Here is a 17,231-nt window from a genome sequence, read left to right on the forward strand (position 1 = left end):
TTAGATTTTGGCAGATACTGCAGGTGACCTGGCTGTAGTAATGTTAGGAAGTTATTTAAAAATCACAGATATGGCACTGCAAAAGTTGTTGAATTTCATCCACTCAGCCTAGATTTGAGATTCCTTCTCTTTTATGCTTAAAAGGCCTTTGAGAGGGTAGACCAGGAGTTTTTGCCAAGATGCTTCAGGCGTTTAATTCGGAAAACTCATTTCTGAATTGGGTGCTATGCTAATAATGTATTCCAACCCCAGGCAGTCTGTAATCCCTCAGAGTCTCTGCTCCTTGGTTTCCCATTAGCAGAGCATCTGTCTTCTCTCTCCTTTATTGTTTGCTCTCTGCGTGGGACCCTTAGTACATGGAATACAACAATGCAAGAAATTCATGGGATCACGTTCGGAGAGGGAAAGAATATAAAATTTTGCTTTATGCAGATGGTCTTTTTTATTTATTTTACACACAATTAAATGAAGCTATTAAACTGCACTGAACAAAATGGGAACTTCTCAGGCTTTAAGGTTTTTGGAGTCTCGTGGCAGGGGTTAAACTGAGGCAGAATGGTCTGCAACCGTGTTCTGCATTTTCCCTGAAATACTTTGTGTCCTGCTGCCTTGCCCTGTCTTGCTGACAGTTCGGGAGTTTGGCTCACGTTGCTCCCACACTATGGCATCAGTCCCTCTTCCTGCTTTTTTGGCTTCTGCTTTACTCCTCTGATTAGTGCTCAGATCCCTTCCTTCCCCTGCCCATGCACTTTGGGTAGAGCAAGGAGTACTGGTTCAAACTGTGCACAGACCTCTGCTGAAAAGCAGGACACTCCTTGGGAGCAGAATTTTGCCTCAGTGGTTAGGCATCTGGTGACCTCTGCAGACAGCATAACCTGTGCTACACTGGAGGTTTGAGGACCTCCATGTCCCAACACCCACTGGGGCTGTTTTTTGTCTTATAAGGTAGAGGCCAAATTGTGACTTCTTTCTTAGTTCTATGTGAAGAGCATTTCACTGGTGTCAGTGGGAGTTTTGCTTGAATAAGGAAAGAGGAAAAATTCAATGAAGGCTTAAGAATTTGACGCTTCAATACTTGCTAAGGGGCAACTTGTGCAGTTCTTACTCATGCTAAGTAGCACCTCGCTCCAGATGTAATACCATTTACTTCAGATACACAAATTATGTACCATGAAATGATGGGTAAGAAGTTGTGTACGTCAGAACTTATCTTCCTAAAACATTAATACAATTTTATTCAAAACAGGTGTCAGAATTTAATTCAAAACACACACCAGCTAATACAAACAATTATTTCAGAAGTGGACAAGCACCACTTTCTCACTAGCCTTTTTTCTGACTCTCAAACAGAAAAAATTAGCGTGCTCTACTGACCCAGTGTTTGGCATGAGTTATACGCAACTACAAGAACTTTTTCCCTTTTAAGTGCACTTCAGTTACACAAATGTAGGTTTCAGTGTAACATTAAGAACAGGAAAAGATAACGTGGCCTTTTTATCAGAATCTTACCAACGAAAAGGATAGTGAAATGATGACTGGCATGTGATCAACTTGATTTTGCAACACATTCTTCGGGACACAGTGCTAGCCAAGGTAGAGCACAGTACAGTTAGAAGAACCTTTCCATAAAACAGAATTTCATCTCTCCTCTTTCCTGTCTCTTCTGCAGATTCTTGGGATACTCTTCTGCAGTATGATTCTTGGGATCCATCTTTAAATGTTTACAACTTTTTCTACCTTATGAGGCAAACCATCAGCCTGGTCTGAACTCTCATTCCTAACTGGATGACACACTTTTAAAAAAAATTTGTCTAATGCTGAATTATTCAGAAAATGCGGAGTTCCTTTTTTCCTTCATCCACACATTTCCCTAGCTTATTTACAGTATTGGGGTCAATATGTGCAGTTATCATTCTTTTGTGGACTTTGGAGATTTTGTTGGACTCTAGCTGGTCTCAAATTTCAAGACTCAGATTTCTTCAGGTGCGCAGCTTGGCAATATTTCACCAATGGCAGCATTCATCATTACCTTTCCTAGTCTCCATGCTTTTTATATGAACTCTTGTTTAGGAGTTTTCATCTTCAAAAATTTGTCCTCCAGGATTAGCTCCTTGGGTAAAATCCCAGCCCCACAGAAGTCAGTGGGAGGTTTGCCACTGACTTCCACTGAGCCAAAAATTCACCTCTTTTGTTGTACGTGTAAACGTTTTGCATTGAGATGAACCCAGACAACAGCCAGCTCCATAATCTGCATTAAGATCCAAATCCGAAATTCACAGGGCAGATCAAACTTCCAGATCCAAACACCTCAGAACACTAAGGAATTGTGCAGTTCGGGCCATCTCTAATTCTGATGCAACATTCTAAAGCAAGATATCCTGATGATTCATTTCACCACTGTCAAATCTGCTTACAATATAAAACTGGGACCCCACTGGCATCTTGCAAGCTGTTGAGAAAAACTAAAGAAAACTGGGACAATCCTCAGATTTTTTTTTTTTTTTTATAAGTAACTATTTTATCTTGTTTCCTCCCAAACGGATTATGCTAATGCATAATATATCAGTTGTCTTTGTTTTCAGTGGTATCATCGGGGGTCCTAATGATACTTTAACACAAGTGGTTTCTTTTCTTTTTGTTTTGAATATATAATAGACCAGATCCTACAAGCATTCTTGCTATGGGTTGATCACAGGGCTTGAGAGCACTTGAAGAATTGAGTCCCCTGTTTATAGAACATTCATAGATTAGCCGATCCCCTTCCAAGCCTTTTTTCCATTGTTTTTTTTTAAAGATGTTAATGAATACCCTTATCTGCCTTATGATTGGAATGTGTGTTTTAATAATTTATTTTTTAGGTAGACTGCATTTAAAAGTAAATATTACATTCACATACTTATCTAAACCTTCATTTACTACACTATTCCCATTAGATGGGAAACTAACTAACAAGCTATAGCTTTTGCCATTTACCTTTTCAACACAGGTCTATTTTCTGATTGAGAATCTCAGTTAACAGAGATAGTGCTCTTTGACTAATGCACTGCTTCCAAAGCTCACCTCTCAAGGGAGACCTACAACCATTTATACTTGCTGAGCTGGAAAATCAAACCGCTGACTCCAGCTGACACTAGCCCCCATTACACTAAATAAAAACTATCTTCCTAGGGCCCAGCTCCCAGGATGGGGCTTCTCTATCTTCCACACTTCCAGGCTTAGCAATAGCATATGCAAAAACTACAAAGAATTATTAGATCGTTACTACTGCAATAGTGCTTAGAGACCCAAATTAGGGTCCGAGCCCCATGATGCCAGGTGCTTTAGAAACATACGATAACATACTCCCTGCCCAGGCTTCATTTTGTAGGAGGGAGTTATTGAACAGTTTCACATACCTCTGTGTATAAGTACAAGACTCTCTGGTTAACCAATCCTACAAATGAGAGTTCTATTCTATTCCATATCACATTAAAAACAGAAATACCCTATGGTAAAACAATGCTAACGTTGCAAAGTCATGTACTCAAAGGTTAGGAAATGCCAGAGGTTCTCGGCACCACTTTAATTTGGCCCCCCTGTGCATATGCAGTATGATACACTCTTTAATTATAGGCCCTTGCCCCTCCCCATCTCCTGCTTCTTACCTCCCCTTCCCCCCCACCGCCCCTCCTGCTACAGTCCCCCTAACTCCTACCTGTTTCCTCTGCTCTAATCCTTCCCCCCAGTCTCCTGCCTCTATTCTTCCTATGACCCAGTTCCTGCCTCCCCAACACTCTATGACTACCTCTATTCCTGCCTTCTCAGGTCCTGCTCTAATCCCTTCCTCCCCCAGGCTCCTGCCCCTGCCCCTTCCTCCCCCACCTTTCATTGCCTTCTCCTCTTCCATGCTGCCTCAATGCCAATAGGGGGTGCACTGAGAGCAGAGGAGAAAGCGCTCAGTTCCTGTGCCTGGTGCACAGTAGGACCCTGGCAGCCAGGAGGCGCACATGGAGGGACATCTCTGCTTAGCCCCTGCAGTGTAGGCTGGTGCATTCTCAGTAATTTTATGGGGATGGTGCATTGCAATCTGGATAGCATTAGAACCTGAAGCATGCGCCATGCAGATGGAATCTTTGGCACATTTAGCTGCCAAACTCTACTGAGCATGTGCATTCTGAGGGGTTTGTTTCCCCCAGCAGCTTATAACTTGGTCAAATTTGGTGATTTTATTTTTTAAAGGGGGATGGCAAAAGGCAATGCATTTTCCCTAATCTTTTTCACAGAAATGGCTGAACTGTGTGAGTTGCAACTCTTTTTTAATTATTATTATTAGCCTGAGGCAGACACCTGGTATGGAAAATTTCAGCGTAAATGGCTAAAGTTTGGCAAAGTTACAAGTAACTGAAAAAAGACCCTTATAATGGGAAGTGTCAGGTAACCTTAACTGTTGGCAGTGCTACCTTCATTGCCATAGTATTGAGCACTTTCTACTAGTGTATTAAGCGATGTGACTAACATCTGTCATGTGTGGGTCATTTTCTCTCTCATCCCCTCTGTAGGGGAAAATTCTCTTGTCTCAGCCTCCACAAGATCCCCTCCCTTCCTTCCCCGCCTCGCCCCTCAATACTACTACCTCAGCAGAGAGAAGGGGAAAAACCCTATCTAAAAGAATGACAAAGAAGATAAAAGGTCTCAGACTTCGGTGACATTTTCTAAATGTTTTTGCCAACAACAATAATAAATTTATTTAAAATTACTTTATGGGAATTTAAACATTGATGAGGAAAGACAAATTGGCCCTGATTAAAAATTACTGAACTATTTTTTCCCCCCCAGATTATACAGCAATTTATCAATAAAATGGAACAAGTAACGCCTGACTGGGATTATTTATTATAGTGGAAGGCATTTATTTTTAATCCACCAAGAACGGTGTCACTGTTATGGCTAGTTAGCCATCTGTGTTCTACGAGCTTTCAGGGGAGGATTAAATTGTCATTTGTTTTATCTCCTTTCATGAAGTAACTATCATAACAGGAGTGAGGCAAGACCTGCATGCTGCTAGACTTGCTACCTTAAAAAGAGAGAGGGTGGGGAGCACTGGCATTTCCCCTGAAACCAAAAGAAATCTTTATAATTTTTTTTTAAAGTTTATGTTCAATAGTGCCCTGCATTAAGTGCTCCCACTGGCACTTAATAGAGATTAATTATCTCAAGCATGTACTTATACTGTATTTTTTATCTGATTCACTCATTGAATTTAAGCAACACAATCCAGGTTTAAACTTTTATAGCAGTGGCAAGGTGCAGCGTCTGCTGTGGAGAGCTGGAATCGGGATGTCAAATTCAAAAATGGAGTGAGCCATGCACCTAGTGTGTGGCCCTGGCTTTCCAGCCCTAGTCTTTAGCATTTTCATCCATAACACTGGGTACAAGCAGAGCCTTTACCTACTATAGCATCACTACTGCCACAGCATCATTCATTCTAGTACAGGGCTTCTTAGCTTGTGGGGTGCAAACCAAAATTGGGTCACCAGAATGTTTCATGCTGATGATGGGCCGACCAGGCCAAATTTGAGTGAGTAGTGCTGCCCCTCAGCACAAGCTGACAGCACCACTCACACAAATATGACCCAAGGGCTCCCCTGTCAGGGGAGCAGGGCCAAATCTGAGCAGTGCTGCAACTTTGGAGGTTGCCCAGACAGCCGCACAGGACAGGAGCTGCTGCTGTGGGGTGAGTGTAAGTTGGACTCTGCAACCCCCTCTAGGTCTGCCACCTACCCACCCCCAGGACCCCCTACTCAGGGGTAGCACTTTCTTATGTACTTGGTCATGAAAGTCACTCGTTCCAAAATGGGTCCTGAGCCCAAAAAGGTTGAAAGCCGCTGCTCTAGTACCCCTTTGTCCCACTCCACCCTCTCATCTGCAACTCCACCAATAGCACTAAAGACTTGCAGTACTCCCTCCCTAGAGGTGAAGAGAGAGAATCCATGCCCTCAATAAGAGAAAACAGGTGGAGAATTGAGAAGAATGTACCTGCCCCTAGTTTTGCTGGGTGTATCTATGTCCTGCCTTCAGGTTTGGTGGTGCAGAGGAACTTGCTCATAGTGAATAACCATGATAACATCTACATTTCATCCATAAAGATCTCTAAGTGCTTTCCAGACAATGGGCCATATTCAAAAAATGCTCAGTGCCTAGCATCTCCTGTTGTGACACTTATGGACAGACTTCCAGAGAGGTCAGCATCTGATATGCAGTCAGTACACTGAGCTCTTTTGAAAATCTGGCCACCTATGTTGTTACTCAAATTGGAGCGGAAATCTTCTGAAAATCTGGCCCAGGAATCGCATCATCACTGAAATGCAGATGCCTCTGGAGTGCAGAGAGAGCCAGCGTGCTGCATGACTGTGTCAGGAGGGGACAATTTGGCCAAGCATGCCAGGGGAAACCTACACTCTGATGAGAAGTGCCACATGTTCTCCCCGATCAGACAGAATATCAGTTTTTACGGTCTCACTTTAAGATCCATAAACAGAAAGCTGCACTGAACTCAAAGCTGTTCTGTTAAAAATAGCACCACTCTGGTTCGTGATTGGCTTGTGAGGAGTTCTTCGCCAGGTGACCAGGAGACATCACTTTGGCCGGCCGACCCTCATTGTGTCTCTTGCTGGGAGGGAGACGAGAGGCAGCAACAATTGCTATTTCTAAGGGTTTGTGGGCAATGAAACATTGACAACCATGCAGCTGCCTCTAGGAATCAATGGAAATGCTACATTGCTGTCTATACCACAAGCCTGTGTCAGAACAGGGCTTTCCGGCTGAGTTATTATTTGGATTTCACCCACAGCCACAGTGTGCTAGGCACTTTCCAAATGCAGATGGAGACACAGTCCCTGCCCTGAAAAATGCAGTTAGCAGTGCCTGTGCTGAACGGCTCATTGCGTTTGTCGCATGTACAGGGTAACACGGTTACAGAACGGCTGTGCTGTAGCTCAATGAAGGTTTTCCTAACATGATTTATAACCATATTATCCTGTTCACACTGCAAATAAAAGCCACGTGAGAACATGGGTGCCTGAGTTAGACAACTGCTTGTTGGTGGGGCTGGAATTATAATATAGGCAGCCTGAAAGCAGCTATTCCGTCATCGCCTTTTGAAATTTATGGCTGTAATATAGGAGTGGGGCCAGAAGTTGGCCTAGATCAGTGGGGTGTTTTTTTTTTTTTTGCTCTAACTCTGACCAGAAAGAGGCTGCAGCAAGCTAAAGGAGAATTTCCCTGGCACAGGAGCATCGTAAGTGTGGCAGATATTGTCCAGCCTAGGGGCATGCCTGGGGACATGCTGTCGTGGGAGGAGGAGTGGCCAGACCACTGATGCCTGAGCGGGGGTCGTCTCTGTTGGGCCTGACAAGGGACGTAGCAGAGAATCTAGCCTAACACAGTTTAAGCTTTAAATGTGACTATTTTTCCAAACGCATCCCCCCAGGATTATTTCAGACTAACATCTGCCATTGGCATGGTGATAGAAGCTCTCTCCATTGGCACGGTTAAAACCAGACTGGACAAAACACTAGAAAACAGACCGTAGGAAACAATCCAACATTGGCGGGGGGTGGATTGGATGATCTCATACTTCAGTAGTGTCCCTGTCTCTAACATCTCTACTTCAGTGTTATGGTGACATCCGGAGGGAATCCAGAGTTGAAGCTGCATGGAGATTTGTACCTACAGTGGAGATTAAATTGCTTTGTTGCATCTAAAAAGCCCTGCATATCAGCTACAGCCTTATAGCACTTACTCTTAAGGGAACGACTGGCTTTTCAAAGCAGCTAGGAGTAACTCTGTTTAGTAGTTTAGAGGTCAGAAGCAGTTAAAAGGTTCTCTTTAAGTAAAGGCTTACAGCCTCACCTTTCTTTTAGCTGCCTCCAGCTAACTAATAGCTGCGCTGTAGCATTTCAAACTTTAGGCCCTCTGTAAGCCTAGACTAAAGAAATAGGCTAGATTTTAATATATAAACAATTCCCAGCATTCTTGTTGTGATTTGTGCCACGGGAAGCTGCTGGAGGATGTGTTCTTTGTAAAGCAATCAGTTTACAATGCAAACAATGGAGGGTTCAGAGCTTCACTGCATCTCCTGGCTCCCCAGCAGCCTCCCACAGCCTGTTCCTGAGGCAGCACACAGCAAGCCCTCCCCAGGCTCCTGCGGACTTGTTAGGGCTCACCCATAAAAGCTCCAGCCTCACAAACTAGTACCAAGAGAAGTCCTGAGTGGACCAGAGTTCACCTTAGAATCCCTACAACCTCTGCTTCCTAGGGAGTGTTTGCTGCCAACTTACCTGCTCCAGGACCCCTGTAGCTAGAACAAAGGGTGGGGGTGAGCGCAGGAAGAGCAGCTGCTCAGAAAATGCGTGGGATGGGGTGGGGGGGGGGTTCAGCAGAAATGTTCAACTTTTTTCTAAAACATTAAAATAAAACATTTTCTCCTGAAAACCAAAAGATTTTGACCAAAAAGGTTTTGGACTAACAGTTTGGGAGTTTTAGCTGAAAGGTTTTCAGTTTTTCAACAAATTATTGAAATGTTCTGAGGAAAGCAGGCACCATCCAGGCACAATTTGTTTAGTCAAAGTCCCTATTTTCTATTGAATAACAGTCTCAATGGAAAAGTTTCAACCAGTTCTAAGCATCAAGTAGGGCAGGGTTGCCAACAGTCCCTTATTACAAGGGACGTCCCTTATATTTTCATCGCTATACAACAAGATCAGGAGTTGCTGAGTGCTGCAATAAGCAGCAAGAAATACCCCTAGAAAATGTAGGTGAGTATTGCTTATTATTAATATAATATACGTTATAATATCATTAATAATATAATATTGTGAGGAGGGTTAGGGCGGGGGTGCTAAGAAAACAGTTCATTGTATTTGGCAGATTGGAAGATGAAGGTATTTCAGAGATTGCAGAGAGTAATATAAAACCTGTAGGCTGTTTAAAGGAGAAATTACCAGGTCAGAATATAGGGCATCTCTTTGCATTTGAATAAGCAGGTGTTTGGCTTGCAGGAGAAGTAGTTTTTATTGGAAGAGAATCCGAGCAAGCTAACATTTTTCAACTAAAACAAGACTTACTTGAAATATGGTGTTTTGCAAAACTTTTCAGTGCAATTACAAGTATTTTGATTTCTCCAGAATTTCCTGTTTTTGACAACAAACAAAAAAATTCTGGAAATATTTTTGAAAAATATCAGTGTGTTTTCTTTTGGTGGTAAAATCCCACTCACATTTTTTACTTTCCTCCCCTTTCTTCCACTGGAAAATGGAGGGGTTGGGGAGTAAAAACAGTGAGAAAATATGGGATTTTCCCCACCAAAATTTCAAATGAAATGAAAAAATGTTCCTGGTATTCTGAAAAAAAAAAAGTGTTACCTTTTTTCAAGCGGTTCTAGTTGTGGTGACGGGTAGGATGGGATTGGGGGATTATACAAGTATGAAGGTAGATATGATTCCTACACTAGAGATTTCGCTGATTTTTATGGGTTGAATTGATGAGAAATGCCCTTGAGAAGCCCCGGAACTGCCAGTTAAAGTTTTTGGTGTGGGACAAGCATTGTTTGAGGTTGTGAGAAGAAGATAACCTCATTACGTAGGGAAGGGGGTAACCTCAGACACTGAGCCTCCAAAAGGATGCTACTGTTTCAATAAATAAGGAGCCAGATGCTGTAAATTCAGCATATTGATTCTTTCGTTTGTCATCCTGTAAGCAAACATTTGACACTCCTCTCTGATTTCAGTTCCCAAACATCATCTCATCTTAACCTTGATACTGTCATTCAATCAAATCACTTTCTGTCTGTTGAATTACTTGTAGAATCCTCCCCTTAACTGAACATACATTTTATTTTTGGAACACAGCTAAGCAGCGTGCTCCATTTTCCTTTTCATGAATCAGCCCCTACAGCACTTGCAAAGTCACTGGGTGTGTTGAGAGAAAATTAGTTGTTCCTCCGTGGCGGACAGTTGTCAGCGAACCACACTGCAGCTCCACGCAGTTCGTAGCAGAATAGTGATTAGAACTATGCCTTTAATAAAGCAACACTGTATACAGTGATGCCATAATGCAGTCTAATGAGTCTCCCCTCTTGTTATGATTGGTATTCCCCAGCTGTTTGAGTCTGAGCTTAGGCTTGGCAAGCTTTGTGGCTGCAGTTCAAGCCCAAAGCTTGAACAGCTCGTGTTTACTCTTATAATTTATACTGTGAGATGATTTATAGACAGTTATGCACTTGGTTTCATGTCTACAACTTCAGACTAAGGGCCTGAGCCTGCTGCCACTGAAGTCAATGGCAAAACTCCCGCTGACTTCAGTAGTGCAGGGACAGGCTCAAAGGCTAACTGGTCTCACGCTACACATCAGCCGGCACAACACACCACCACCAACGTTTACTTTAAAAACAAGCAAACAGAAGAAAGGCCTGAAATCTTACTTACTAGGAAGTCTTCTTCACAGTACACTTTACCATTGACATTGTAGAAGGCTTTTCCTCGCAGTCTTCTCCCTGTTAGTAAAATATTTTACTGTCAGAGTCTTGTACTCCATTTCCATAGCAAGAGTCTCCAATATGAATTTTTTTTTTAAACAGATGATGCACTGAACACCATCCAGAATGATATGCTCAACATTTGACCTCAGGGCCACTCCCTCCCCATTATTTCACTTTTCTAATTTGCATTATTAGTTAATATTTATATTACAATAGTACCCCGTACTCAGTGGGGATTGGAGTCCTATTGTGCTAGGCACTCTACAAACACAGAAACGAGACAATCCTTGGCTGTAAGAGTCACACCGCTTGAATGCTTGTTTTCTTAAAGAACAGTTATTGTCCAAAAAGTATGAAATAAATGTCATGTTCTTACATAACATCTCCAGACCCAATTGCATCTGCTAATGCTGCTGACAAAAACTGCTTGTGTAAAATCCACTGGTGAGTGTATGTTATGGGTCCCTTGCTGTGCCAATCCACAGAGGATATGAGTTGCTAGAGACACATACTAGAAACTTGTGGCTCTTTGGCTCAAGCTGTAGTAGCTTTTACTTTTAGTTTTGAAGTTCCAGGTTCAATCCCTAGTATGGCAGCCATCACATTTGTTCTTGTTATCATGTCAGTGACGATGCAGCTAACAGAGTGAACTGGATTGTAGTCTGGGTTGTTCATCAACAAAATTGACAGCTAACTTTTAACTGCAGGATCTTTATTAGTGGTCATGGAACCCAGCTTGACTTTCAGATCCCAGTATAAGAAATTAGAAACAAAAACATCTTTACTTTTTTCTAATTGTAAATTGAGAACATTTTATTAACACCCGCAAGCACCTTAAACTGGCAATATGCTCAGGTGATGGAGGGGGGAAACAGATCTCAGTTTCAACCTTTGAGCGCTTACTATATTATGAGTAGCAGTTTAATTGTATTTATAACATGTGTGTTCATCATATAAACTCTGGACCTCTTTACAGTTTAAAAATATAGGACAGGCTCCACATTAATCTCAACAAACACTGTGATATACAGGAACTCGGACACGCCACAACCAACCAGTCACTGAGACACAAAGGGTCTGAGTCTCCTCTCTCTTTTATACTGGCATATATCAGGAGTTATTTCAGTGTCAAACCCAGTGTGCGTAAGAGAAGAATCAGGCCAAAGGAGCCAAACTCTTCCTGTTATAACTCATCTCCTGTCCACTGAACTTTGTTCATCACCAGGGATTTAACTGGCCCAAGCTACCACCCATTCTGGTGTGCCCATCAAACCATTAAGAGGCAGCAGCGTGGGTGAAGAGATGGCAATATGCCCCGTTAAGGGCCACACACAAGAAGCCATTTGCAGTGCACAACAACTTGATTGAACCCACAGACCTCTGAACACCACAAAGGTACCCTATGCTTACAGGCCAATGATGATGCTCTTCAAATACACTAACTATATATACAGTGAAACTACTTTTATTGTGTAAAACATGCACTATTCCTCCCTGCACCCCAAAGGAACAAACTTGGATACTCACAGACCCAGAAAAAGAATAAGTTCCAGAGATGAGCAGCTCCACCATAAACCCTGGACTATCAGCCTCCAGTAGTTTAAATCTGAGGGCTGTGTGCTGGTGAGCCAGCTAGCAGAATGCACTTGGGAGGGGGGCCGAGAGAAATCTTTACAGTTTCTCTAAACAACATTGAGGAAAATGTGATTAATTTTAAATGCTTAAAAATGTCTTTTAGAGCAGCTGTGGTCTGACCATGGGAACCTGTGTGGCACGGAGACGTTTGGACCGGAGCTGACACTTTTGGGTAATCACAGGCTGTATGTGGTTGGCTGGAGGTTTGTTGGCATAGCCAAGGGAAATGTTTCCTTTCAATACAAATTTCTGAAGTGTAGCTCTCACAAGCTGCTGTCTCTTGGTGCTATTGGTAGGTGGACACTCGTGTTTATAGTCTCTTCTGTAAAACGGGTCCATTCATGGAAACAAGTCATTGCGCTATCTGACTGACTTATAAACCTTCAGCCAGACTACTCTTCAGTAGATAGACCCGCAAGAGGACCATTTACACAAGTATTAAGGGACAATTTTTCAAAGCAGTGTATGTGTTAAACTGTGCACACTGTTGCTGCACCTGATTCTGCCTGCATGCACAAAACAAGGCTCTTGACTGAGTGCAGTTCCTCATTCTGCATGTGTGTGTGCATTCAAATGACCTTTGACAATTCGGTTCTCAATGTGAACTGACTCCTATAGATCCTCACTCAAAATGCAACCTGCAGCAGATATACTGTGGTGTTTGGCAGGCAGCACTTTGGAAGATTACCACTATGAGGACACAGCCCAGTAGCCTGAGTCACAGCAATAGGCTCTTTAGAGCAGTCTTACCTATTGGTTAGCCCTCCTTGTGCTCATCTGAAATTTAACCCTGTAGTGACTGTGTGCCATGTAAGTGGTGAACATGCTGCCTCTTGGGGGTGTGGCCCAGGTGTAAGAGCTGTCCTTCTCTCCCTATGTCACCTCCCACAACTCTCCCCTCTCTGTGATCTTTGTCTTCTCCCCGTTTAGCTTCGTCTTAGCTGTTGTAACCCTCCAACCTGCCTCGCTGCTCTGCTTGCAGAGCTGCCTCCCAGATACCTCTCCCCTGCGTGTCCTCCCCACCGCCCAGAGCTTCGCCATTCCCTGAAACCTGCTTCTTATCCCTGCCCTCAGAAGCCAGGGCACAGCTGTCACTGCTCGCCCTCCTTCTCTATTCCACGCCTCCTCCAGCAGCCGGATCCAGGCTGGAACCCTCCTTCCACCCTACCTGACCCCTCCAGATGGAGCCCTAGTACCTGCTCCTCATCCCATCAGTTGTTGCCCCCTTCTTCCTTCGGGACAGCATCGCCAATCCAGTTGGCCATCCCATAGCCCACTCACAAAATTCAGTTTATCTAAGTGCATTCGCCCTCCAGAGACAAAAGACCCAAATCACTGCAACCACTCAGGCTCCAGTCACCTGTAACCTGCCTTAGAGAAACTTCTTCAGGCCAATGTGCATCTGCTTGCTTTATGTAAAGGAGACAGTACCCTACATGTGTCACCATCTGCCAAGGCAAGGATCTCAGCCAATCACAGATCAGCCACATTTCACCTTATCGCCTTGTAAATGGCACACAAATCTGTGCTGACAGGACACAGCTCTACATGAGCAGCTGCCTTACTCCTTTCCAGGCAACTCCTCCTCTCACATCCCTACCACCCACCCTGACAATTACTCACCTGAGTCCTGAGCTCAGCCTGAAGTCAGTGAACAAGGAGGCACTGGTCACATCCCATTCCCCCTCCCCTGCTTTCAAAACCACACAAAGCGTGACAAAAATGATTTTTGTGGTAACATGAAACTCTGTTTCGCTTGCATCTTTAATCACCGGGTAAAGCTCTTTACTGCCGCATATGCTGTACTCCTCTGCCATCCATATTATCCCTTAATCACACAAGCCACCGGGATCCAGGCAACATCAAAGGCTGGTTTCCATGGGTCTCCTGAAGTGTCACTCTGGCTCATTCTAAAAGTGTTTTTTCCAGTCCTCTGCCTTGCCCCTAAACACATGTGGCTTGTGCCAGCTTGTAGAGGAGTTACACCCACTGTGGGCCCAGGCTTGTCTGCCCAGACTCTATTACCCAGTTCAGAGCCAAGTGGCAGTCACAGATCTAAAACCAAAAAAAAGAGCTCCTGTGTGGTTCTTGACACTGTGACATGGTTGTGCACACCCTCGGATTCAGAGCTGGCGGGCGTAAGTACCTGCCACTTACCATCTGAAAGCAAGTAGGAATAAAGTGGCCTCACTATGGCCAGGAGCTTCTGCTTGTCCACTAAGTAACATTCCCATGTTACACACAATGATGCCCAACCTGTGAGTCGGTGCAGAAAACTCATATTACTATTTTAAATGGTAATTCTCTCTCTCCTTCTCGCCCCCCTTCACCCATAGTCACTGTCACCAGCAGCCCAGTCAATGAAGTGCCAAATCCTGGACTCTAGCCTGATGTGATCTCTGCAGGGAAAGGCATCCTCGCCCTAGGCCAGGGCAGCCATGGCAACCTCATGGTGCACAGTCGAAATGGTGTCAGGGAGAATGGCGCTGATCCACAGGCCCTGCCCTGTACTCCAAAGTGTCTTGCATCCTGGGATACAGGAAGCCCTGCAGAGCACAACTCCATGGAGAGTCCCCAAAGCCAACCCCAATTTTTTCCATAGCAAGGCACAACTGAAGCAGTTCCACTGTGTCAGGACTCTCCAGGACTGCAGAGAAGGGAGCACAACGTGGCCCAGAGCAAATTGAGCCCCAAAGCCCTCAATTGACTGACAGCCGGTCGCCCTGTGAAATAATATAGCTTCAGCAAACCAGAGCACAGGAAAACTCTATTATTAGTGGCTCGCCACTGTGTGGTAGTTTTCACCAACTGTACAGCATGCAACCCCCTGCAGCCTGATTAGACACTGCTCTCAGAAGTTACCATTCCATATGCCCACAACAAAGATGGCCACCTCAACCTCCCCTTTGATGTAATACAACATGTCAATTTCTGAACATGATTTTAACTCACACTTTTATATAGCACCTTGTATCCAGAGATCTCACAGTGCTTTACAAATGAAAGCAAACATGATAATTCCTATTTTACAGATGGGAAAACTGAGGCACAGAGAGACAAAGCGACTTGCGTTAGCTCACATAACATATCAGTAGCATAATGCTTCCTCACCTGGCAACTAGTATTCTTAATAATTAATAAGCCTAACAAGACTTTTACCTTGGAGGAGTTTATTTGGTCAAGGATAATACAATCCTTGTATTATCCAAACACCACAAACTCCTACAGAACTTTGGTCTCTACATATGTGTTTCAGAAAAATAAGCAATGATGTGCATTCCATTCACTGTACTGAATAACTGAATTCAGTATAATTAAGCTCCAAACACTCCACTATTGTTGACCAGCTATTGAATACCCAAAAAATTATTATAGTTACTGCTCAGCCAGTTAGAGTGAGTAAAAGCCAATACCTATTGGTCCAAAAAATAGCTGCTAAGTTTCCCCTTCTAATAACTATATCTGTGTACCCCACTGCCGGCTACTGTCCTCTTTTGCAGCGTATTGTAACCACTTTCTAAAAGTCAGAGACTGACAAAACCAGAAGCAACATGCAGATAGATCACTAAATCAGTTATAATAAATGGCCTGGCCTAGAGTCAGTCCATAGATGCTTGTGGGACTTTTTGTACCATCACTGCAGTTGTGTTTCATAAACACTGTGCTTCCTTCCTTCCTTCTTCTGTGGTTAGCTGGATAGAGACCCTGGCACGTCTGCCTTGTCTGACCAGTTTTCAACAGCACAGAGGAAGTGACTCTCAGTTTCACACCTGCCTGGTACTAGAAAAACAACAGGTCAGCCTGGGACACAGCCTGTTTGTAGCTCAGGTAGGCATACCTGTGGTCGCTTTAATCTCACTAGCATGGGTAAGAACATCAGCATAGATGCGGTGGCACGGGCTTTATTGCAGGCCATCTACCAGAGTACAAGCTGCCAGGGTGCTTGGATATGCAGTCTGATCCTTAGCAGGTGCTGAAGCCTGAGTCACCTTCTCTACACTACCATTGTTACCTGTGCTAGTTTGATTAAAGTTAGTGTGGCTGTGCGCACGCACACACGTCCGTTCACTTGCAGTGTAGACTTGCCCAAAGAGACTGCCTATAAGATTATCCACCGTTGACACTGGCTGTCCACCCCTGCCTTCCCCACACCTCAGCTGGTGCTGACAACAGTCAAACTGTTAGCAGAGATGAAGTGAGCTGTAGCTCACGAAAGCTTATGCTCAAATAAATTGGTTAGTCTCTAAGGTGCCCCAAGTCCTCCTTTTTTTAATACTGTTACAGAAAGCATGATCTAGACCTAATGAAACAAAATATGATTGAGGCCTGGTCGCAGTAGATCTCAATGAAGCTTTTTGTAACTGCTGAAAATTGTCCAGTCCCCTCTATGCTAGTAGCTAAAGCATTTTCAGTGCCATTTAGGACGGGAAAACCTGTTATCAGCAATGCGCTAGTTGTTCGATGTAGATGTAAAGTTGCCTTTATTAAGTCACAAACTCTTAGGCCACATCTACATTAGCACTTACGATGGCAAAACTTCTATTGCTCAGGGATGTGAAAAACACCCACCCCCGAGTGACTTACGTTTTGCCAGCATAAGCACTCATGTGCACAGCACTATGTCAGCAGGAGACGCTCTCCTGCCGACACAGCTATCCCTGCTTGCTGAAAGCTCTCTTCCGTTGGCAAAACGCAGCGATGTGAGCGCTCTTACAGCGCGCTGCTGTAAGCTTGTAAGTGTCGACATGGCCTTAGTGGGGAAGGTTCTGATCTCAGTTACACGGGTATGGGTGTAACTGAAATCAGAATTTGTCCCAGCAACTCAACCTCTCCTTCTGTGAAATGGGGGTAATAGCAGCTCCCTGGGTGACACGGCTGTTATTAGCCTAATTACTATTTGTAGAGTGCTTTGAAGTTAAAAAGTGCCAAATATTATTATAATGTGTGTAAAATTCTTTCATGAGTAAAAACATGCATGTTTTGGGAATTAGAATGGACTAGTATCATATTATGAGTGAGATCATATGAAAAGCCTGTATTATATGCCTGACTAATGTTGGTTAAGAACATACCACTATTT

At 43.7% G+C, this 17,231-nt stretch overlaps 1 protein-coding gene across 1 annotated transcript in view; it reads right to left on the minus strand.

Moving 5' to 3' along the window:
* The window catches only part of WTIP (WT1 interacting protein), a 108,361-nt gene that overhangs the window by 17,757 nt on the left and 73,373 nt on the right, over window positions 1-17,231 (minus strand). The window contains exon 3 of the mRNA XM_077831432.1: window positions 10,464-10,531. Within this exon, the coding sequence (XP_077687558.1) occupies window positions 10,464-10,531 (68 nt within the window). The remainder of the gene's footprint in view (window positions 1-10,463; window positions 10,532-17,231) is intronic.

Source organism: Eretmochelys imbricata, chromosome 12 (assembly GCF_965152235.1).
Source record: "Eretmochelys imbricata isolate rEreImb1 chromosome 12, rEreImb1.hap1, whole genome shotgun sequence".
Lineage (NCBI taxonomy): Eukaryota > Metazoa > Chordata > Testudines > Cheloniidae > Eretmochelys > Eretmochelys imbricata.